This window comes from Dendrobates tinctorius, unplaced genomic scaffold (assembly GCF_039654945.1).
Source record: "Dendrobates tinctorius isolate UK_male_01 unplaced genomic scaffold, ASM3965494v1 ptg000151l, whole genome shotgun sequence".
In the NCBI taxonomy this organism is placed as follows: Eukaryota; Metazoa; Chordata; class Amphibia; order Anura; family Dendrobatidae; genus Dendrobates; species Dendrobates tinctorius.
This window is the reverse complement of record NW_027361818.1, coordinates 11,624,830-11,648,871: the sequence shown is the minus strand read 5'-3', so window position 1 is coordinate 11,648,871 and position 24,042 is coordinate 11,624,830. Positions and strand designations below refer to the sequence as shown.

Below are 24,042 nucleotides of genomic sequence, written 5' to 3'. Positions count from 1 at the left end.
CGTCCATGTGCCCTGGGACTTAATTCCCAAGCACGGGATAGTACGTCATAGCGATCAGCGGCGCTCACGGGGTGAGCGACGCTGATCGCGGCCGGGTGTCAGCTGATTATCACAGCTGACACCCGGCACTATGTGTCAGGGGTGGTCACGGACCGCCACTGGCACATTAATCCCTGGCACACTGCGATCAAACACGATCGCGGTGTACCGGGGGTTTAGGGAAGCATCGGCAGGGAGGGGGCTCCCTCCGTGCTTCCCTGAGACCCCCACAGCAGCGCGATGTGCAGCACTGCTGCGGGGGCCTCCTTCCTTGCAGGTCCCCAGATCCAATATGGCGGCAGGGATCTTCGGGGGCCTGCAGGGAGGCGGCTTCCTCACTGCCTGCACAGCGCAGGCATGAGGAAGCCTTGTGCAGTGCCTGTTTGAGATCGCTGATGTGTCACAGCGATCTGTGATGTGTCAGATCAGCGATCTCACACATAACAGTTATGTCCCCTCTGGAACAATGTAATAAAGCTAAAAAAAAAAAAGTGTAAAAATAATTTAGAAAAAATCGCTAAATAAATTAAAAAAAAAATATTCCTTAATAAATTCATTTTTTGGTAATAAAAAAAAAACAATAAAAGTATGCATATTTGGTATCGCTGCGTCCGTAATGACCCACCCTATAAAACTGTCCCATTAGTTAACCCCTTTAGTGAACCCCTTAAAAAATAAAAATAAAAAACAAAGCAAAAAATAATGCTTTATTATCATACCGCCGAACAAAAAGTGCAATAACGCGCAATCAAAAAGACAAATATAAATAGCCATGGTACCGCTGAAAACGTCATCTTGTCCTGCAAAAAACGAGCCACCACACAGCATCATCAGCGAAAAAATAAAAACGTTATAGCTCAGAATAAAGTGATGCAAAAATAATTATTTTTTATATAAAATTGTTTTCATAGCATAAAAGCGCCAAAACATAAAAAACGACCTAAATAAGGTATCGCTGTAATCGTACTGACCCGTAGAATAAAACCGCTTTATGAATTTTACCGCACGCGGAACGGTGTAAACGCACCCCCCCAAAAGAAATTCATGAAACGCTGATTTTTGTTAATTCTGCGTCCCAAAAATCGGAATAAAAAGCGATCAAAAAATGTCACATGCCCGAAAATGGTACCAATAAAAGCGTCAACTCGTCCCGCAAAGAATAAGACCTCACATGACTCGGTGGGTCAAAATATGGAAAAATTATAGCTCTCAATATGTGGTGATGCAAAAACTATTTTTGCAATAAAAAGCGTCTTTTAGCGTGTGACAGCTGCCAAACATAAAAACCGCCATAAATAGTAAATCAAACCCCCCGTTATCACCCCCATACTTGGGGAAAAATAATAAAATTAAAAAAAAATTATTTATTTCCATTTTCCCATTAGGTTTAGGGCTGAGATTAGGGTTAGGGGTGTGTTGGGGTTCGGGTTGGAGTTAGAATTGGGGGTTTCCACTGTTTGGGCACATCAGGGGCTCTCCAAAAGCAAAATGGCGTCTGATCTCAATTCCAGCCAATTCTGCATTGAAAAAGTCAAATGGTGCTCCTTCCCTTTCAAGCTCTGCCATGCGCCCAAACAGTGTTTTACCCCGACATATGGGGTATCAGCCTACTCAGGACAAATTGCAAAACAACTTTTGGGGTCCAATTTTTCCTGTTACCCTTAGGAAAATAAAAAATTGGGGGCAAAAATATCATTTTTGTGGAAAAAAAATTAGATTTTTTTATTTTCACACCCCGGCGTTATAAACTTCTGTGAAGCACTGGGGGGTTCAAAGTGCTCACCACACACCTAGATAAGTTCCTTATGGGGTCTAGTTTCCAAAATGGGGTCATATGTGGGGGGTTTCCACAGTTTAGGTACATCAGGGGCTCTCCAAAGGCAACATGACACCCGCAGACCATTCCATCATGGTCTGCATTCCAAAACATCACTACTTCTCTTCCAAGCCCCGACGTGTGCCCATACAGTAGTTTTCTCCCACATATGGGGTATCAGCGTACTCAGGACAAATTGGACAACAACTTTTGGGGTCCAATTGCTCCTGGTACCCTTGGGAAAATAAAAAAAATTGGTGACTAAAAGATCATGTTTGTGGAAAAAATATGATTTTTTTATTTTCACGGCCGGGGGTTATAAACTTCTGTGAAGCCCTGGGAGGTTCAAAGTTCTCACCACACATCTAGATAAGTTCCTTGGGGGGTCTAGTTTCCAAAATGGTGTCATTTGTGGGGGGTTTCCACTTTTTTGGTACATCAGGGGCTTTCCAAACGCAACATGGCGTCCGATCTCAATTCCAGCCAAAAAAGTCAAATGGCGCTGCTTCACTTCCAAGGTCTGCCATGCGCCCAAATAATCGTTTACACCCACATGTGGGGTATCAGCGTACTCAGGACAAACGGCACAATAACTTTTAGGGTCCTGATACCCTTGAGAAAATAAAAATTGGGGGTGAAAAGATCATTTTTGTGGATAAAATATGATTTTTTAATTGTATGGCTGTACGTTATAAACTTCTGTGAAGACCTTGTGGGTTCAAAGTTCTTACCACATATCTAGATAAGTTCCTTGGGGGGTCTAGTTTCCAAAATGGGGTCACTTGTGGGGGGTTTCCACTGTTTAGGTACATCAGGGGCTTTCCAAACGCGACATGGTGTTCGATCTCAATTCCAGACAATTTTGCATTGAAAAAGTCAAACGGCGCTCCTTCCTTTCCGAGCTCTGCCAAGCGCCGAAACAGTGGTTCCCCCCACATATCAGGTATCAGCGTACTCAGGACAAATTACACAATAACTTTTGCAGTTCAATTTCTCCTGTTACTCTTGGTAAAATAAAAAAAATTGGACCTGAAGTATTTTTTTTGTGAAAAAATTTTAAATGTTAATTTTTTTTTGGGCCCTGTGCACACGGTGCGGATTCTGCTGCGTATCCGCAGCGGATTTGGCCCTGCGGATGCACAGCAGTTTTCCATGGGATGTACAGTACCGTTTTATCCTATGGAAAACAAAAACCGCTGTGCACATGCTGCGGATTTTTCCGCGTGGATTTCGTGCGGAATGAAAGAAGCAGCATGTCACTTCTTTTGTGCAGTTTTGCTGCAGTTTTCCACCTTCTCCATTCTACAAATCCGCAGGTGGAAAACTGCAGGGCAAAACCGCAGAAAAACGGCAGTAAATCCGCACAAAAAATGTACTAAATTTGCAGGAAAAATGCAGGTCATTTGACCTGCGGATTTAGTAAAATCCGTGGGAGAATCTGCACCGTCTGCACATAGCCTTAAACATTCAAAAAATTCTTGTGAAGCACCTGAAGGGTTAATAAACTTCTTGAATTTGGTTTTGAGCACCTTGAGGGGTGCAGTTTTTAGAATGTTGTCACTTTCGGGTATTTTCTATCATATAGACCCTTCAAAGTGACATCAAATGTGATGTGGTCCAAAAAATAAAATGGTGTTGCAAAAATGAGAAATCGCTGGTCAACTTTTAACCCTTATAACTTCCTAACAAAAAAAAATTTTGGTTCCAAAATTGTGCTGATGTAAAGTAAACATGTGGGAAATGTTACTTATCAAGTTTTTTGTGTGCCGTATCTCTGTAATTTAAGGGCATAAAAATTAAAAGTTGGAAAATTGCAAAATTTTCAAAATTTTCGCCAAATTTCCGTTTTTTTCACAAATAAACGCAAGTTATGTGAGTGAAATTTTACCACTAACATGAAGTACAATATGTCACGAGGAAACAATGTCAAAATCACCAGGATCCATGGAAGCGTTCCAGAATTAAGACCTCATAAATGGACAGTGGTCAGAATTGTAAAAATTGGCCCGGTCATGAACGTGCAAACCACCCTTGGGGGTTAAGGGGTTAAGTGATTTCTTGATTGAGGACAGGTGTGGCAGTAATCAGGCCTGCGTTTGGCTAGGGAATTTGAACCCAAAGATGGGATAAACGACAGTTAAATTATGTTTTAAGGGGGGAGCAATCACTTTTTCACACAGGACCCTGTAGGTTTGGATTTTTTTCCCGTAATAATAAAGACCTTAATTTAAAAACTGTTTACTTGTGTTATCTTTGTCTAACATGTAGATTTGTTTGGTGATCTGGAACATATGGGTGTGACAAACATGCAAAAGAATAGGATATCAGGAAGGGGGAAAACACTTTTTCACACAACTCTAAATCACTGGTGAGGCCACATCTAGAACATGAGATCCAGTTTTGGAATCCATATTTTAAAAAGGATATTCAGAAGTTAGAGTTAGTTCAAAGGTGGCAACTAGATTATTACAAGTGATGGAGGCCTCTCCTATATTACATGGGATGGAGGCCTCTCCTATATTACACGGGATGGAGGCCTCTCCTATATTACACGGGATGGAGGCCTCTCCTATAATACATGGGATGGAGGCCTATCCTATATTACATGGGATGGAGGCCTCTCCTATATTACATGGGATGGAGGCCTCTCCTATATTACACGGGATGGAGGCCTCTCCTATATTACACTGGATGGAGGCCTCTCCTATAATACATGGGATGGAGGCCTCTCCTATATTACATGGGATGGAGGCCTCTCCTATATTTCAAGGAATGGGGGCCTATCCTATATTACACGGGATGGAGGCCTCTCCTATATTACACGGGATGGAGGCCTCTCCTATATTACACAGGATGGAGGCTTATCCTATATTACATGGGATGGAGGCCTCTCCTATATTACATGGGATGGAGGCCTCTCCTATATTACACGGGATGGAGGCCTCTCCTATATTACACGGGATGGAGGCCTCTCCTATAATACATGGGATGGAGGCCTCTCCTATATTACATGGGATGGAGGCCTCTCCTATATTTCAAGGAATGGGGGCCTATCCTATATTACATGGGATGGAGGCCTCTCCTATATTACACAGGATGGAGGCCTCTCCTATATTACACAGGATGGAGGCCTCTCCTTTATTACACGGGATGGAGGCCTCTCCTATATTACACAGGATGGAGGCCTCTCCTATATTACATGGGATGGGGGCCTCGCCTATATTTCAAGGGATGGGGGCCTATCCTATATTACACGGGATGGAGGCCTCTCCTATATTACATGGGATGGAGGCTTCTATATTACACGGGATGGAGGCCTCTCCTATATTACATGGGATGGAGGCTTCTCCTATATTACACGGGATGGAGGCCTCTCCTATATTACATGGGATGGAGGCCTCTCCTATATTACACGGGATGGGGGCCTCTCCTATATTTCAAGGGATGGGGGCCTATCCTATATTACATGGGATGGAGGCCTCTCCTATATTACACGGGATGGAGGCCTCTCCTATATTACATGGGATGGAGGCCTCTTCTATATTACACGAGATGGGGGCCTCTCCTATATTACACAGGATGGAGGCCTCTCCTATATTTCAAGGGATGGGGGCCTATCCTATATTACATGGGATGGAGGCCTCTCCTATATTACACGGGATGGAGGCCTCTCCTATATTACATGGGATGGAGGCCTCTCCTATATTACATGGGATGGAGGCCTCTCCTAAATTACACAGGATGGAGGCCTCTCCTATATTACATGGGATGGAGGCCTCTCCTATATTACACAGGATGGAGGCCTCTCCTATATTACATGGGATGGAGGCCTCTCCTATATTACATGGGATGGAGGCCTCTCCTATATTACACAGGATGGAGGGCTCTCCTATATTACACGGGATGGAGGCCTCTCCTATATTACACGGGATGGAGGCCTCTCCTATATTACATGGGATGGAGGCCTCTCCTAAATTACACAGGATGGAGGCCTCTCCTATATTACATGGGATGGAGGCCTCTCCTATATTACACAGGATGGAGGCCTCTCCTATATTACATGGGATGGAGGCCTCTCCTATATTACATGGGATGGAGGCCTCTCCTATATTACACAGGATGGAGGGCTCTCCTATATTACACGGGATGGAGGCCTCTCCTATATTACATGGGATGGAGGCCTCTCCTATATTACATGGGATGGACGCCTCTCCTATATTACACGGGATGGGGGCCTCTCCTATATTACACGGGATGGGGGCCTCTCCTATATTAAATGGGATGGGGGCCTCTCCTATATTACACGGGATGGAGGCCTCTCCTATATTACAAAGGATGGAGGCCTCTCATATGATGAAAGAGTTGGGGTTATTTAGCTTAAATAAAGACGCCTCAGAGGGGATCTCATTTACATATATAAATATATGTGTGGTCAGTACAGAGGACAGTACATGACTTATTATTTCCAAAGACCATACTGAGGACCAGGGGGCCGTCATTATGGGTGGAAGAAAGGCGATTCCAGCAGCTCAGCAGGAAAGGGTTCTTTACAGTTAGAGCAGTCAGACTGCGGAATGCCGACCACAAGAGGTAGTAATGGCCGACACTATATCAGCTTTTATGCAAGGGTCGGATGATTTTCTCACAATGAATGGCTTTGTGTGTTATAAATGATCACTTATTTACACAGGTTTACCAAATACAATAATGAGGGTGCTTCTTTTTTATTTTTGTGTTAATTATTTCTTTAATTTTAATTTTTGTAGGTTTTAAAGGAGAGAAGTCTTTGATTAAATGTTTCCACTACAAGGATGATAACATGGCTTTCGAAACACCATCAAGAATAGAAGCAATGTACGCAGTGATGGAAAACCCCACCTTCTCCTGTATCGGGATTATTTTATATCCCTTGAGGCTTTTCAAAGAGGGAATAATAAAACGTATCCCATGTCATGGAATGGTTCTGCTGTTCTACAACACTATTGTCAGGGATCATCTAAATCACATGTATAGACTTCATCTGTATCTACTGCCAAGGATCCGCACAGTGGAAAAGGTATCTCCACAATTATGTCTGTCTATGCGTCATACTGAATAGAACAGGCTGGCATTGGGTGAGAAGGGGGAGAAGACTGGACAATTGCCAAGGACTGGGGGCCTCAGCGTCTACGGCAGGAGCTATACTGGAAATAGCTTTGTCATTGCACCTTCCAATTTGCAAACTGCTTCAGGACTTTTGATGACATCACAATCCTGTGACCAGTCATGTGACCACAGGTCTTGTACTCTGCAGGACTTCAGGACCTTTGGTGACATTATAATCATGTGACTGGTTATGTGTCTTTGTATCTACAGTTGTGTAAAAAAAAATAGTCTTTGCCCCCTTTTTGATTTCCTATTCTTTTGCATGATTATCACACTCAAATGTTTCAGATCACCAAAATGCAGTTTTTAAACGAAGGTCTTTATTATTAAAGGAAAAAGAAACCCAAACCTGCAAAACCCTATGTGAAAAAGTGATTGTACCTCCCTTTAAACATAAATTAACTGTGGTTTATCACATCTTTCAGTTCAGATTTCCTAGCCGCACGCAAGCCTGATTACTGCTACACCTGTTCTCAATCAAGAAATCACTTAAATAGGACCTAATTGACAAAGTGAAGTAGACCAAAAGATCCTCAAAATCTAGACATCATGCCGCGTTCCAAAAAAATTCTGGAAAAAATTAGAATCAAAGTAATTGAGATCTTTCAGTCTGGAAAAGGTTATAAAGCCATTTCTCAGTCTCTGTGACTCCAGCGAACCAAAGTGAGAGCCATTATCCACAAATGGCAAAAATATAGAACAGTGGTGAACCTTCCCAGGACAAAATAACCTCAATAGCACAGCAACAACTCATTCAAAGGTCATAAAAGACCTCACAACAACAACCAAAGAACTTCAGTCCTCACTTGTCTCAGTTAAGGTAAGTATTCATGACTCCATCATAAGAAAAAGACTTCGCAAAAATGGCCGGCATGGCAGAGTGCCAAGATGAAAACCACTGCTGAGCAATAAGAACATAAAGGCTCATCTCAGTTTTGCCAGAAAACATCTTGATGATCCCCAAGACTTTTGTGAGAATACTCTGTGGACTGACGAGACAAAAGTTGAACCTTTTGGAAAGTTTATGTCCCATTACTGGCCCAACCAGATGTTAGGTTTAGGGGCAATCACTTTTTCGCACAGGTCCCTGTAGGTTTGAATTTCTTTTTCCCTTAATGATAAAGACCTTCATTTATAAACTGCATTTTGTGATTGCTTGTGTTTTCTTTGTCTAATATTTACATTTGTTTGGTGTCATATAAATGACAAACATGCAAAAGAATAGGAACTCCAGAAGGGGGCAAACACTTTTTCACACAACAGTTTGTGTGTGTGTGTGTCCCTGTCTGTGTTTGTATCTACGAGTGTGTTTCTTTCTGTCTTTGTATCAATGTGTGTGTCTGTGTGTCCCTGTCTGTCTTCGTGTCTGTATGTGTGTGTGTGTCTATCTTTGTTTCTGTATGTGTGTGTCTCTGTCTGTCAGCCTTTGTATCTGTGTGCCCCTGTCTTTTTATCTATGTGTTTGTAATACCACGGCTGCCGGGGGTTGCTGCTGCGGTCGTCCCAGTACTCACTGTGCTGGAGGCTGTTTCATCACCGGTAGACTGTCCACTCGGGGAACCCAAATGACTGTAGACAGAGGCTGGAAACAACTTTAACAACTCAGCTTTATTCTCTTCAGGGCACAGCACGTCCAATACAGCCACAGGACACTTTACTTGGTAACAGCAATACATCTTCATCTACAGCAGTACGTCACTTCTTCCTTCACGTCACACATATGCACCACACAGGTAAGCTGACACGTCACATGGTGCACGATGAACACGGAACACTTCCCTTCTTCCAGAGCCCGACTTCAGCCCACGAAGGTACCCGACTTTTCCGTTACAGCTCACCCCCTTAAGGCACTGTTGCTCCTGTTCGTGTCCTAGACTCACATCTCACTAAACTCTACACAAAGCTCCCGTTCTCCAGCTGCTACTCCCACAGGGGCTCTCACATGGAACTCCCTGGCTTGCAATTCTCCAGACACAGGCTGGACTCAATGGACTGGCTTGGGTTGTCACTTCAGCTCTTCCTTGCTAGCTGACTTGACCAACGAGACTCCTTCTGTCTCGCTAGCCTTACAGTCCCCAGTCCCCGACTGCAAGGCCTCCAGCACCACTACTACATGCTGGCTACTGCTGTAGGCACTCTGCTGTTCTTCACTCCTGTCCTGTGCACCTCTGTCCTGTTCGCTACCCCCAGGTCAACTCACTCTTGGAGGGAAATCTCTCTCCTTTCCTCCTGTCTAGCCACTCCTCTAAGTTAACCCTTTTAATGTCTTCTCACTAGTTGAGCTCACTGCCCCCATCTAGTGGCCCTTTTTTAAAATAACACCTAACTATCTAACTAATGTTGTGTGGACGCAAACACACACACACAACATACATACCACGCAGACACCCAATACACAGTAATGTTACTATTCACAGGGCGAGGCCCTTGACCTCCTTACATGTTTATGTCTTTTTCAGATTGTCTTTGCATCTATATGTTTATCTCAGTTTGCCTGTCTTTCTATGTGTGTGTCTCTGTCAATCTCTATATCTAAGTATGTGCATGTCTCTTTCTGTCCTAGTATCTATGTGTGTGCGTGTCTACCTGTCTTTGTATCTGTGTTTGTCTCTTTCTGTCTTTGTATCAACGAGTGTATGTATGTCTCTCTCTGTCTTTGAATCTATGTGTGTCTCTGTTTGTCTTTGTATCTATGTTTATGTGTCCATGCCTATCTTTGTATCTGTGTGTGTCTGTCTGTCTTTATATCTATGTGTGTGTGTGTCTCTGTAGTTGTATTTATGTTTGTGTGTGTCCCTTTATGTCTTTGTATCTATGTGTGTGTGTGTGTGTGTGTGTGTCCCTTTATGTCTTTGTATCTATGTGTGTGTGTGTGTGTGTGTGTGTCTATCTGGCATGGATGTGATTGTCTGGCACAGCATGAGACCCAGCCTGATGTTGTGAAATTAATAAATAATAATAACATGGGGTCCCCCCTATTTTTATATCCGGCCAAAGGAAAGCAGACATCTGTGAGCTGGTCTTATTACACTTAGAAAGGGACAATATCCATGCACCATCCCAGCTTATTAATTTCAGCCCAGAGCTGTCTGCTTTGTCTTTGTTGGTTATTAAAAAGGGGGACCCCCAAAAAAACTATGTGGGGTCCCCCTATTTTTAATAACCAGTAAAGGCTAAGCAGAGAGGTTCAGGCTGACATTAATAAGCTGGAAAGGGCCATTGATATTAGCCCCTTCCCAGACTAATACCAACAGCCCTCGGCCACCCCAAAAATGGCACATACATTAGATGCACCAGATATGGAGCTTAGCCTCGGTTCTTCATGATTGCCCTGGTGAGGTGGCAATCAACATAATGGTTTTGGGGTTCATGTCAGCTGTGTAATGTCTGCTGACATCAAGCCCAGGGCTTAGTAATGGAGAGGCGTCTGTCAGACAGCCACATTACTATCCCTATAGTAAAAAAAAAACACATACAAAAGTGCCCTTAACAGTTCCCTTTTTTTACTTATTTATTAAAAAAAAAATCTACAGGGATCAACCGCAATGCAAATGGAGGCCCCAAGACAATCCTCATCTTTTTCATTCAGTCAATGGAGCCCTGTTCAGAGAACGCAGCCCCATAGACTGGTGCAACAGCCACTGCTGAGTCTTACACTGTACTCTGCGAGACCTGGCCCCGTGAACTGAGGTGACGTAAGTAAGGTTACCTCAGTTTACAGTGGCCGGTTCTCACGAGGGTAGCGCGAGTGCTGAACTGATGAGCGGTGACGTCAGAATTTCTGTGTGTCCGCTCATCCCTTCTTGTATAGGCTCCTGTTGGTATAGATTAGTGAGGCTGCAAAAACAGCACAAAAACAGGACTTAAAAATCCTCCAAAAATACAAAAAGACACGGCAAAAAAGGCAGAGATGCTTACCTGCCCAGATCTCTCAACAAGTGCACTAACAGGATGCAGTGGACCCATATAGTTAAGATGGTGGCAACACAGGTGCAAGAATACCGATGAGACCACCGCTCACAACCTAGCAATACATGGATGGGGCGGATGCCTGGTATGTTAATGCACAACAAAAACTTGTATGCGGCGCTGTTCACACTATGGCCATGCGCAGCATCCAGGTTAACAGCCTAGTAGTGACACCCTTCTATTAAGATCAGGCGGCTGCCCAACGCTATCAAAATGCATGCCGTGTGAACAGACACCGCAGTTTACAAGACCAAATGGGCCCAACTGCACCCTGAATAAAAAGTGCAAAAAACACATAAAAAATGTGAGGTATTAGCTGATATTTTGGCCAAAATATGTGAGCCCGTAACCTGCGTCCATGTATTGCTAGGTTGTGAGCGGTTGTCTCATCGGTATTCTTGCACCTGTGTTGCTGCCATCTTAACTATATGGGTCCACTGCATCCTGCATTTGTTGAGAGGCCTGGGCAGGTAAGCATCTCTGCCTTTTTTGCTGTGTGTTTTTATATTTTTGGAGGATTTTTAAGTCCTCTTTTTGTGCTGTTTTTGCAGTTTTAGTGTTAGGGACCCGTAAACATGAGAACTTTTGATGTAGGTTACGGGCTCACGTATTTTGGCCAAAATATCAGCTAATCCCTCACATTTTTTATGTGTTTTTTGCACTTTTTTATTCGGGGTGCAGTTGGGCCCTTTTGGTCTTGTAAACTGTGGTGTCTGTTCACATGGGATGCATTTTGATAGCGCTGGGCAGCCCTTTTTTAGAAAATCATCAGTCCTGTTGAATCGGTGGCAAACTTTTGGTAGGATGCTTTCACTTTACAATCTGGCACCCTTTCAGTGGCCCAGTTGGGGCTTACGAATGACTTTCCATAAAGCGGGATTTGGACGTATACGCCGATGGGGCCATAGACTATAATGGTGCTGGCAGAGTGAACGTGTGCTCTGCCATGCATCGTTTTCAGGTGTATATGCCTACTTGTGACGGACACTTAGACGCAGTCTACGACATCTGAGTGTCCGCCTCCTGTAGACGTACATGCACGAAAATGATGCACTCTCTGCCGACACCATTATAGTCTATGACCCCGTTGGCACATATGTCCGAATCCCGTTTTGTGAGGGGTTAGACTCAAGCCCCGACAGGGCCACTGAACAGGTGCCAGAACACAACATTAAAGCACCCTTATGGCCAAAGTGCTGCCCTCAATCCTATAGAAATATTTTAGAAAGACTTGAAGCTAGCAGTTCATGGGAAAAAAATAACAGAAATAAGGGTTTTTTTGTAGTGAGGACGCGGCTAAAATTCCTTCAAGCTGATGTGTCGGACTACTCAACAATTACCAGAAACATTTAGATGCAGTTGTTGCTGCACAAGCGGTCACACCGGATACGGAAAGCAAAGGTTCACATACTTTCGCCACTCACTGTCATGTGACATTGGATAATTTTCTTAGTTGGTGCCGGTGTCCCATTCCCTGATGACGGTGCACTAGCAGTTAAACATGTTGGGGGACGAGTGCTTCAATATTGATCGTCCTATTCTGCCCTTTATATGTTGACACCCCGGGATGTCACCCAATATACACTATTGAATTTTTTAGAAATTATATAATTTGAGGCAGACTATGGACAATTTTTTGTACCCCTAGTTTTTAAATTTGACACAAAAAAAGTTCAATGTTATGGTTTGTTAGAGAGGAATTTCTTCTGGGGTTCTCCCCAATTTGTCATTCTTAAATTAAGAATTAGCAAAGTCTAAGAGTTTTGGCTCATTTATGTTATTTGCTTCACTTTATCTAAGTTAAAGATTTGTGAAAATCTGATGAAGTTTTAGGTAAAATTTTGCATAAATATGGAAAATTCTGAAGGTTTCACAAATTTTCAAGCATGACTGCCTAATGTTTAATTTCCCTTTGGTTGTGATAGTATAAGAACCCTAACTTTCATTTTTCTGATTACTGAGCTTTAACCAGGGCTTGTTTTTGGTATAATGAGCCATAGTTTTTATTATTTACACATTGGGATGCATACGATTTTTGAACCACTTTTTTATTTATAGGGAACCTATCATATTCACCCCCGGAGCTTTTTTCGGTTTTGCGCTTCCGTTTTTCGCTCCCCTCCTTCCCGGAGCCATAGTTTTTTTATTTTTCCATCAATATGGCCATGTAAGGGCTTATTAATGGTGGGACCCAATTGTACTTTTGAATGACACCATTGGTTTTACCATGTTATGTACTAAAAAACAGGAAAAAAATTCCAAGTGCGGTGAAATTTTAAAAAAAGTACAATCTCACACTTGTGTTTTATTTGGCTTTTTTGCTAGGTTCACTAAATGCTAAAACTGTCCTGCCATTATGATTCTCCAGGTCATTATGAGTTCATAGACACCAAACATGTTTAGGTTCTTTATCTAAGTGGTGAAAAAAAATTCCGATACTTGTAGCGTCTCCATTTTTTGTGATCTCGGGTTAAGTGAGAGCTTATTTTTTGTGCGACGGGCTGATGTTTTTTTTAATACCATTTTGGTGCTGATATGATCTTTTGATCGCCCGTTACTACATTTTAATGAAATATCGTGGCAATCAAAAAAACGTAATTATGGCGTTTTGACTTTTTTTCTCGCCACGCCGTTTAGTGATCAGGTTAATCCTTTTTTTTATTGATAGATCAGGCGATTCTGAAACCGACAATACCAAATATGTGTAGGTTTGATTTTATTTATATTGTTTTATTTTGAATGGGGCAAAAGGGGGGTGATTTGAACTTTTATTTTTTTTATATTTTTAGACACTTTTTTTTACTTGTAGCATGCTTCAATAGTCTCCGTAGGAAGCTGCCATAGCCTGATCGGCTCTGCTGCATAGAGGCGATGGTCAGATCGCCTCTATGTAGTAGAACTGCTGACTTGCTATGACTGCCGACCACCGGGTGGCACTCACAGCAATCTGGCATCAACAACCATAGAGGTCTCCAGGAGATTTCGGGTTGTCTTGGCGACACACCGGTGACCCGCGATCACGTGACGCAGGTCACCGGTGTGCGATTGCCGGAAGCACCATTTAAATGCAGCTGTCAGAGTTTGACAGCGGTATTTAACTAGTTAATAGCCGTGGGTGGATCGCGATTCCACCCGCGGCTATTCCAGGCACATTTCAGCTGTTCAAAACAGCTGACATGTCCCTGGAAAGATGTGTGCTCACCGCCGGAGCCCACATTAAAGGAAGGGAGTCCGACATCGGCGTAAATATATGTCCAGTGGTGGAAAGGGGTTAGTAAATTATATTTTACTAGAGACATAGGACTAATATGCAGGAAAGTAGCGTTACAATGCTGTCTACTAAAGTGCAGCTACCAGCAGAATATGTACTCATTTCCTCCCAGGAGCATTCAGCCATGGGGGTGCGAAGCGGATAGAGAAACTTCTCACCGCACCACTCACTATACTGTAAACACAACCTGACACTTTGATTGATAGCCGGCTCTGCAGCGCATCTGTGCCGCGTGAACTGTCAAACAAGTGCTGTGAGATTAGCCTAGCACAGCACATGAAGCAGGAGCTCAGCTGTGTATAACAGACTGAGCAGATTTCACAGGCCCAACTCCTGAACCTGTGCCATCCCTTTTACGCAACTGTATTCCAGAATGTAGGAAATCACCTGTAATATTGATGCAGAGTTGCATAATTTTGCAGGAAAGAGTTAAATGCAGATTGTCGATAAACAAGTAAGAGTTTGCTGAAGAGAAGATTTTTCAAACTCCTGAAATACATGTGGAACTGAATGATAAGCTTACTGAATACTCAGGCTGCACACTGCTGTCTGAGTCAGCCTTAAAATACCATGGCTTATGATGTCTAAGTCAGTTGTCCAGTCACTAACATGGCTGTGTCACAATTCATTATGGGATTCGTGGCAGCTGTGGTTCTACTGGAATTTAAATGTTGTTTTTCCTTTTGGACCAGCAAGTTAGTGTCCGTCTCTTGCTGGCTTTTCTTTTAGGTTGGTCAGCTGATGTTGGTTGGTAACCACTCCCACCTTCTTTTAAATAATCACATGACCCATCAGCTGATCGTCGCTAATAACCTTTTTCTATGTAGATCAGCTAGGGGTTTGGAGCTTTCCGATGTCAGTGGAGTTGCTTTGCTACTGTGGGAGTTAATATTCCTGTGTTTTTTATGCTGCTGTGGAGCTTAGCTGCAGAGCCTGATGCTGCATATTTCTTCCTTTTTCTTTGTCTGTCCCGCGTTTGTCTTTTCCGTTGTGTGTCACCATGTGCAGTGGTGATGCTAGCGTCCTTGCCGGCCAGTGCACTAGACAGGGTGCATTGAGGTGGCAATCAGGGACTAGTCACGTGACGGTAGTGGGGGGAAGGACCCGCATAGGGCGTTAGGGGTGCTTAGGTACAGGCACAGGTTGGTGTCAGGAGGTGTCCCATCCCTCGCTCCCAACTGTCAGGGCCTTTCTCTCCCTTTTCCATCCCATCGTATTTGTATACTGTGTTGTCCACCAGACTTACCCGTATCCGAGCGTGACACTCAGACTTGCACAATGGATAATGGCCCTAGTGGAAGGAACCAAGAGCCAGTGCCTGGGTTACAAGGAATATGGAAAAAGTCTTTGGACAATATTGTATTCCTTATATTTTAGAAAATCCAGCCAACGACAGTTGTGTTTGTTTTAGGCATGCCTGAATTTAATTATGGCCATAAAGTAAGCACTGTATCATGAAGGTTTTCTTGAGTAAAACACCTTTAAATGTTGCAAAATATTAGTGCAACTAAGAAGCTGTGCAAAACTTTTGTGACTTTTGCTTTTTCGCACTAATTCTAGCCGTCTTTGCCATAATAAGACGAGTATGGGCGGTGAGAGGCACAACAAATACCACTCTGTCTAATTTATGAAATTTACACCACTTCAGTAGTGTGAATCTTTCCAGAAACAATCTCATAGTATATGAACCTCTATCAGAAAAAATGAGCTCCTCTAAAGAAACATTATGAAATAAATCATTTAGTATGGATTTACTGTCTGTAACTTATAATTCTCACCTGTCTTGGTCTCAAACAGGAGGTTGAGCGTGATAAAAAGAATACTTTATTCCAGAGAATTTACAAACCTCCACAGACAGAAACTGTGTATTCCATGAAGAATTACAGAATTAATGGCCCTCAGAATGCAAACATATGCCCAGAGGTAAGTTACAGGTGCTTCTTGCAAAATCAGAATATCATCAAAAAGTTAATTTTTTTCAGTTCTTCAATGCAAAAAGTGAATCTCCTATATTATATAGCGTCACTACACACAGAGTGATCTATTTCATGTGTTTATTTCTGTTAATGTTGATGATTATGGCTTACAGCCAATGACAACCCAAAAGTCATTATCTCAGTAAATTAGAATAAGTAACAAAAAACATCTGTAAAGTCTTCCTAAGCGTTTATAAAGGTCCCTTAGTCTGTTTCAGTAGCTCCACAATCATGGGGAAGACTGCTGACTTGACAGATGTCCAGAAGGCAGTCACTGACACACTCCACAAGGAGGGGAAGCCACTAAAGTTCATTGCTAAAGAAGCCGGCTGTTCACAGAGTGGTGTATCCAAGAATATTAATGGAAAGTTAATTAACTTTGATTATATAATTTTGTGAGAAGCACCTGTATGTCCTGACCTACATAGTTTCTTCATCATTTTGGAGTGTTTTATCACTTTTCTAGTAGGACAATTTTTATTTTTTTGGCCTTTTGTTTTTATCCCACCCTTCTTCCTAGAGTCATACGTTTTTAAATTTTCCATCATTATCGTCGATGATAGGCTACTTTTTTGCAAAAAGAGTTGTAATTTGTAATAACACAATTCAATTTACCAGTATAGTGAAACAGTGAAAAAATGCACTGCTTCTACATCTTGCCCTAGATTTGGTAGGTCATGACTGTAATTTGTCAGGCATTGCATTTACCTAATTTTAAGACCTTCTGAGGACCATTTTTTTTATTATGTCTCAATATGTAAAACCATAGGATTTTAAGAGATTGTACTTTGTTTTACTCACGACTGCAGATTGCTTGCTTAATAACGCCAAATGTATACATCTTAGTATTTTTTTTGCTTTATATGCTATTTTTCATTCTCTATCTAACCTGAAACTGAAACAGTTCTTAAATTTGTGCATCACAAATTTCTCTTCAAAGAGTAAATATGAAGGCATTCTATATGTTGTAGACTCTGCGTTTTGAGAGCTGCCCCCCAGAGGTCTACTCTTTCACCGAAATCATTGCCGAGGGGGAAAAAAGCACAAAAATTAATTTGTCTATACTTTCGGAAGATAAAGATGATCCGATATGGAAATCTCTCGTGTCTGCAGGTAATGTAGAGCCAATGTGTCATGAAATGTTATGTAACACTAATGTGTTAATGTTAGAGATGAGCGGATCAGGCAAAGTCATTCGACGGTTGAGTGGATTTCCCCTGGAAATTTGATTCTCTGCAATTCCTTTCCCTTATTAAGCTGCCGGGTCACTCCATACCGCAGTGCACAAAAAATGTAATATGTTGAAACTAAAAACGAAATCCTTATATTCGCCTCACCGAACACCTTGCCGGTCCTTCACCTATTCAATGCCACCATTCCAGTATTCTACTACTTCGAAATTCTGCTGATAACACTGAAATCCCTGGGCCTCTCATACTGGACTGGGAATTCTGACTTTGATGTGGCCAAGAGATTGTGAACGGCGCGCACAAGGTCATAGCGATGTTATGATGCCATGACCATTCACTCGCTTGCGTTGAACCCTCCTGAACTTTGTCAAAGCTGGAAGTCCCAGCCCAGTGTGAGGGATTTGAGCGGAAGATGCAACTAGGACCGGATGAGTGGCATGGAGGTGCCGCACAGGTGAGCGTCTTCTTTTGATCAGAAAAATGGCGGCCAGTGGCCTTCCTTTTCTTAAATCCGCTAGGAAGCGAATTACAAAAATAACGCATTTTGGTGAATGCAAAATGGGCATATAACCTGCAGTAACTAAATAAATAGTAATAGAGCATGTAAATAACATAGGAGGCTTAGTTAATTAACACTATTTACATAAAAAAAGATTAAAGACCAACTCACCACGGCAATGTGTACTCAATCAGAATGGTCCTATTATTTTGGTGAATGCAGAGTTTTATATAATTTCTAGTTATTATAATGTGGTAGTTATGATAGTGTAGCAACTCACTCAGGAAAATAGGCAACTGTTATGTACAGACCTAAGTTGAAGTAATGATATTACAACCACTAGGGGCAGCACCAGCAGCTAGCATAGTCAGAATATAGCCAGAGGTCGGTACATGGAGCAGCAGTATGGTTGGGAGGATAAGCTGGTATTGTAGTCAGGAAATAGCCAGAGGTCAGTATACGGAACAACAGTATAGTTAGGAGGATAAGCAGGTATTGTAGTCAGGATATAGCCAGAGGTCGGTACACAGAGCAAAAGTGTAGTTGGGAGGATAAGCAGGAAAAGTAGTCAGGATATAGCCAGAGGTCAGTACATGGAGCAGCAGTGTAGTTGGGAGGATAAGCAGGACTCGTAGTCAGGATATAGCTAGAGGTCGGTACATGGAGCAGCAGTGTAGTTGGGAGGATAAGCAGGTATTGTAGTCAGGATATAGCCAGAGGTTGGTACACGGTAGCAGCAGTGTAGTTGGGAGGATAAGCAGGTATTGTAGTCAGGATATAGCCAGAGGTCGGTACATGGAGCAGCAGTGTAGTTGGGAGGATAAGCAGGAAAAGTAGTCAGGATATAGCCAGAGGTCAGTACATGGAGCAGCAGTGTAGTTGGGAGGATAAGCAGGAAAAGTAGTCAGGATATAGCCAGAGGTCAGTACACGGTAGCAGCAGTGTAGTTGGGAGGATAAGCAGGTATTGTAGTCAGGATATAGCCAGAGGTCGGTACATGGAGCAGCAGTGTAGTTGGGAGGATAAGCAGGAAAAGTAGTCAGGATATAGCCAGAGGTCAGTACATGGAGCAGCAGTGGAGTTGGGAGGATTAGCAGGAAAAGTAGTCAGGATATAGCCAGAGGTCAGTACATGGAGCAGCAGTGTAGTTGGGAGGATAAGCAGGAAAAGTAGTCAGGATATAGCCAGAGGTCAGTACACGGTAGCAGCAGTGTAGTAGGGAGGATAAGCAGGTATTGTAGTCAGGATATAGTAAGGGGTTGGTACATGGAGCAGCAGTATAGTTGGGAGGAAAAGCAGGTATTGTAGTCAGGATATAATAAGAGGTCGGTACATGGAGCAGCAGTGTAGTTGGGAGGATAAGCAGGAAAAGTAGTCAGGATATAGCCAGTGGTCGGTACATGGAGCAGCAGTGTAGTTGGGAGGATAAGCAGGAAAAGTAGTCAGGATATAGCTAGAGGTCGGTACATGGAGCAGCAGTGTAGTTGGGAGGATAAGCAGGAAAAGTAGTCAGGATATAGCTAGAGGTCGGTACATGGAGCAGCAGTGTAGTTGGGAGGAAAAGCAGGAAAAGTAGTCAGGATACAACTAGAGGTCGGTACATGGAGCAGCAGTGTAGTTGGGAGGATAAGCAGGAAAAGTAGTCAGGATACAACTAGAGGTCGGTACATGGAGCAGCAGTGTAGTTGGGAGGATAAGCAGGTGATGTAGTCAGGATATAGCCAGAGGTCAGTACATGGTAGGAGCAGTATAATATTGAGGATAAGCAGCATGTGGAAAGAAGCCAGACAAAAGGCTGGGACTACAACAATCTCCCAAGGAAAGAAGTGCAATGCCATGTTTAAGTAGGGTGTTCAATCTGGAGATCACAGGTTTGAGCCAATCAGGAACAACACAAGTACTAGTGTCTGGGTGAGCAAGGAACTGTACAGCGAGCTCAATAGCTCACAGGGAAGAGCTGCCTCCTGGTGCACAAGAGCTGCTGGTTTCAAGTTTTGATAGTAACACACTAATAATTGCAACTGACCCTACTGGTTCCTGTACAGACTACAGATCCTGACTCTGCAGTCCCTAGTTTTTACTGCATGAGCAGAGATAGCCCTAACCATAGACTATATGATGGCAAACTCAGATCTATAATGTCTGAAAGGCCATCGAGTTCTTCACGTTCCTCCTAAAGAACTGTAGGGCAGAGATGAGCATAAATTACCCAAAGAAGGTAAAGTGTGTTGAAATAGAAATAGATCCCAGAGTGTGCAAAACAAACCATGAAATACAAAATAAAGAATTACGTACTGTTAGAGAATATACCACCTACACCCCGCAAAAAATGGAAGATATGTGCAGGGTAAAGAGAATAAACAGCAAAGAGATAAACTCAAGCTAGACTTTCACTGACTGACAAACTACAGCAGTATGATGGACATTCAAATGAGACTATCACCGACAAGAAATACCAACAGCGATAAATAACATAAAGCCGCACACCTGTTACCCTAAAAAGACTGAAGCAACGATAACAGAAACTAAACGCCCAGAGAAAAGGTGTATCTGCTGGGGCTCAGAGGACAGAGAAGCCAACCACAAAGCACAAGCTCACAGGTTAAAGGGGTCAAACCCAGAAGCAAGTCATTGGCATAATAATGACAATAATGATGTGATGTAATTATGAACACTAGAAATTAATTGTGAGATGAACATTTATGTATATTTCTGCTATTTGTACAGGACAATGGTGCTTAGAGCACATATTTAGCTTAAATGGAATCTGTCACCAGGTTCTTGCTATCTTTTATGAGAGCAGCATGATGTAGGGGCAGAGACGTGTCACTTATTAGGCTGCTTACTGTTCTCTGCATGCTGAGTTCTGTATAACCCCACCCACACCACTGATTGACAGCTTTCTGTGTACACTGTGCATAGGCAAAAAGCTTTCAATCAGTGGTAGGGGTGGGGTTACACAAAAGTTCTCTAGTGATATTCTCCTACTGATGAATCAGTAATTTTTTTCAAAGCAAGCAGCCCAGTAAGTGATGCAAGGATAGAATCAGGCTCTCAGGTTAGGTGAAAAAAATCACATCCTAATCTGTGAATCCATAGTGTTAAGTCCTGTTAATATTTTATAATCTGCTTATTCACTTTCCTGCTTTTTCAACATAGATTCACAGACATATTTTTTATTTCCAGGGGAAATGCTACATTTACCATCTGCAAAGTCAGGTATGTAGTGATGTCTATGCTGTGCATTTTAAATTTTTAATTCCATTTACAATTTGACTACAAGCATAGACGGACTTCGTATCTCTAGTGGTAAAGGGAAAAAGCTGTCCATGGGTTATGATTGAACCTACAGGATGAAAGATACCATATTTTTTGGACTATAAGATGAGCGTTTTTCCACAAATATGTGGAGGAAAATAGTCCAGATGTACCGACTCTGGCTGTGGTGGGGAGGTGGGGAAGCGGCATCGGTGGAGTCACAGAGGCAGGAACAGGCTGCTGCGGCTAACTCCTGTGCCCACTGCTAAAGAGAAATAAATATTCGCTGCTTTCCACATGCATGGGAGTGGAATACGGTAAATATTAATTTCAATTAAGTAGCAGCACACATGACCGCCAGCAGCTGCAGGAAGGCTCCAGCTGACACTGTGCTCGCTATTAAAGAGCAATGAATACTCACAGCTCTGCATGCACACAGTCCCTGTGTGCAGAGCAGTGAGTATTCTGGCAGCTGCCCTTCGGCTTGCAAGCAGAGCATAACATCTCTGCCATACTCTGCTTACAAGCATAAAGCAGCTGCTGGCATTGAAACAAGATGCTGCAAGGGAGCCCCGGGAAGGTAAGTGCAATGGGTTGTCTTTTTTTGCGATGGGGCCATGCATACCAGGACGGGGATCGGGGCCAATCACACAAGGATAAGAATGGGGCACTGCATATGAGGCTGGGAAGGGGGCCAATCATACCAGGTTAAGGATGGGGCCCTGCATACCAGAATAAGGATGAGGGCGAATAATCCTGCCAGGATAGGGATGAGGGGGCCATGCATACCAGGATAGGGGTGAGGGCCAAGCATACCAGGATAGGGATGAGGAGCCATGCATACCAGAATAGGGATGAGGGAATTGACCACATTTTTTGCTTCAATTTTTTCCCCTAATTTCTTCCTCTAAAACCTAGCTGCATCTTATGGTCTGGTGTGTCCCATAGTCCAAAAAATACGGTGTGTATATATATATATATATATATATATATATATATATATATATATATATATACATATGCCAATCGTCTCTTCCGAGACGAGGACTTCCCCTATAGGAAGTAGCAATCCTACAAGGCAACACCAGGTCTGCAAATTGGGAATCTGGTATGAATTTTTTCTTAATTCATATTGTAAGCTCTTATGGTAAGTGGGGTCCTCTCTCTCTCCTGTAGAGTGTAAGATCTTATGGTCAGCAGGGTCATCTCTCTCTCCTGTAGAGTGTAAGCTCTTATGGTCAGTGGGGTCCTCTCTCTCTCTCATATAGAGTGTAAGCTCTTATGGTCAGTGGGGTCCTCTCTCTCCTGTAGAGTGTATGCTCTTATGGTCAGTGGGGTCCTCTCTCTCTCTCCTGTAGAGTGTAAGCTCTTATGGTCAGTGGGGTCCTCTATCTCCTGTAGAGTGTAAGCTCATATGGACAGTGGGGTCCTCTCTCTCCTGTAGAGTGTATGCTCTTATGGTCAGTGGGGTCCTATCTCTCCTGTAGAGTGTAAGCTCTCATGGTCAATGGGGTCCTCTCTCTCCAGTAGAGTGTAAGCTCTTATGGTCAGTGGGGTCCTCTCTCTCTCCTGTAGAGTGTAAGCTCTTATGGTCAGTGGGGTCCTCTCTCTCCAGTAGAGTGTAAGTTCTTATGGGCAGCGGGGTCCTCTCTCTCTCCTGTAGAGTGTAAGCTCTTATGGTCAGTGGGGTCCTCTCTCTCCTGTAAAGTGTAAGCTCTTATGGTCAGTGGGGTCCTCTCTCTCTCTCTCTCTCTCCTGTAGAGTGTAAGCTCTTATGGTCAGTGGGTCCTCTCTCTCCTGTAGAGTGTAAGCTCTTATGGTCAGCGGGGTTCTCTCTCTCTCTGCTGTAGAGTGTAAGCTCTTATGGTCAGTGGGGTCCTCTCTCTCTCTCCTGTAGAGTGTAAGCTCTTATGGTCAGTGGGGTCCTCTCTCTCTCTCCTGTAGAGTGTAAGCTCTTATGGTCAGTGGGGTCCTCTCTCTCCTGTAGAGTGTAAGCTCTTATGGTCAGTGGGGTCCTCTCTCTCCTGTAGAGTGTAAGCTCTTATGGTCTGTGGGGTCCTCTCTCTCCTGTAGAGTGTAAGCTCTTATGGTCAGTGGGGTCCTCTCTCTTCTGTAGAGTGTAAGCTCTTATGGTCAATGGGGTCCTCTCTCTCCTGTAGAGTGTAAGGTCTTATGTTCAGTGGGGTCCTATTTCTCCTGTAGAGTGTAAGCTCTTATGGTCAATAGGGTCTTCTCTCTCTCCTGTAGAGTGTAAGCTCTTATGGTCAGTGGGTTCTTCTCTCTCCTGTAGAGTGTAAGCTCTTATGGTCAGTGGGGTCCTCTCTCTCTCTCTCCTGTAGATTGTAAGCTCTTATGGTCAGAGGGGTCCTCTCTCTCTCTCCTGTAGGGTGTAAGCTCTTATGGTCAGTAGGGTCCTCTGTCTCCTGTAGAGTGTAAGCTCTTATGGTCATTGGGGTCCTCGCTCTCTCCTGTAGAGTGTAAGCTCTTATGGTCAGTGGGGTCCTCTCTCTCTCCTGTAGGGTGTAAGCTCTTATGGTCAGTGTGTTCTTCTCTCTCCTGTAGAGTGTAAGCTCCTATGGTCAGTGGGGTCCTTTCTCTCTCCTGTAGACTGTAAGCTCTTATGGTCAGTGGGGAGCTCCCTCTCCTGTAGAGTGTAAGCTCTTATGGTCAGTGGGGTCCTCTCTCTCCTGTAGAGTATAAGCTCTTATGGTCAGTGGGGTCCTCTCTCTCTCCTGTCGAATGTAAGCTCTTATGGTCAGTGGGGTCCTCTCTCTCTCCTGTCGAGTGTAAGCTCTTATGGTCAGTGGGGTCCTCTCTCTCTCCTGTAGAGTGTAAGCTCTTATGGTCAGTGGGGTCCTCTCTTTCTCCTTTAGAGTGTA

General features: G+C 43.3%; 1 protein-coding gene across 1 annotated transcript in view; it reads left to right on the top strand.

Moving 5' to 3' along the window:
• Nucleotides 1–24,042, top strand: part of LOC141050255 (NACHT, LRR and PYD domains-containing protein 3-like) — a 183,265-nt gene that overhangs the window by 147,397 nt on the left and 11,826 nt on the right. Inside the window, exons 16-19 of the mRNA XM_073547131.1 lie at nucleotides 6,622–6,911; nucleotides 16,038–16,163; nucleotides 17,188–17,329; nucleotides 21,092–21,124. Coding sequence (XP_073403232.1) covers nucleotides 6,622–6,911; nucleotides 16,038–16,163; nucleotides 17,188–17,329; nucleotides 21,092–21,124 — 591 coding nt within the window. The remainder of the gene's footprint in view (nucleotides 1–6,621; nucleotides 6,912–16,037; nucleotides 16,164–17,187; nucleotides 17,330–21,091; nucleotides 21,125–24,042) is intronic.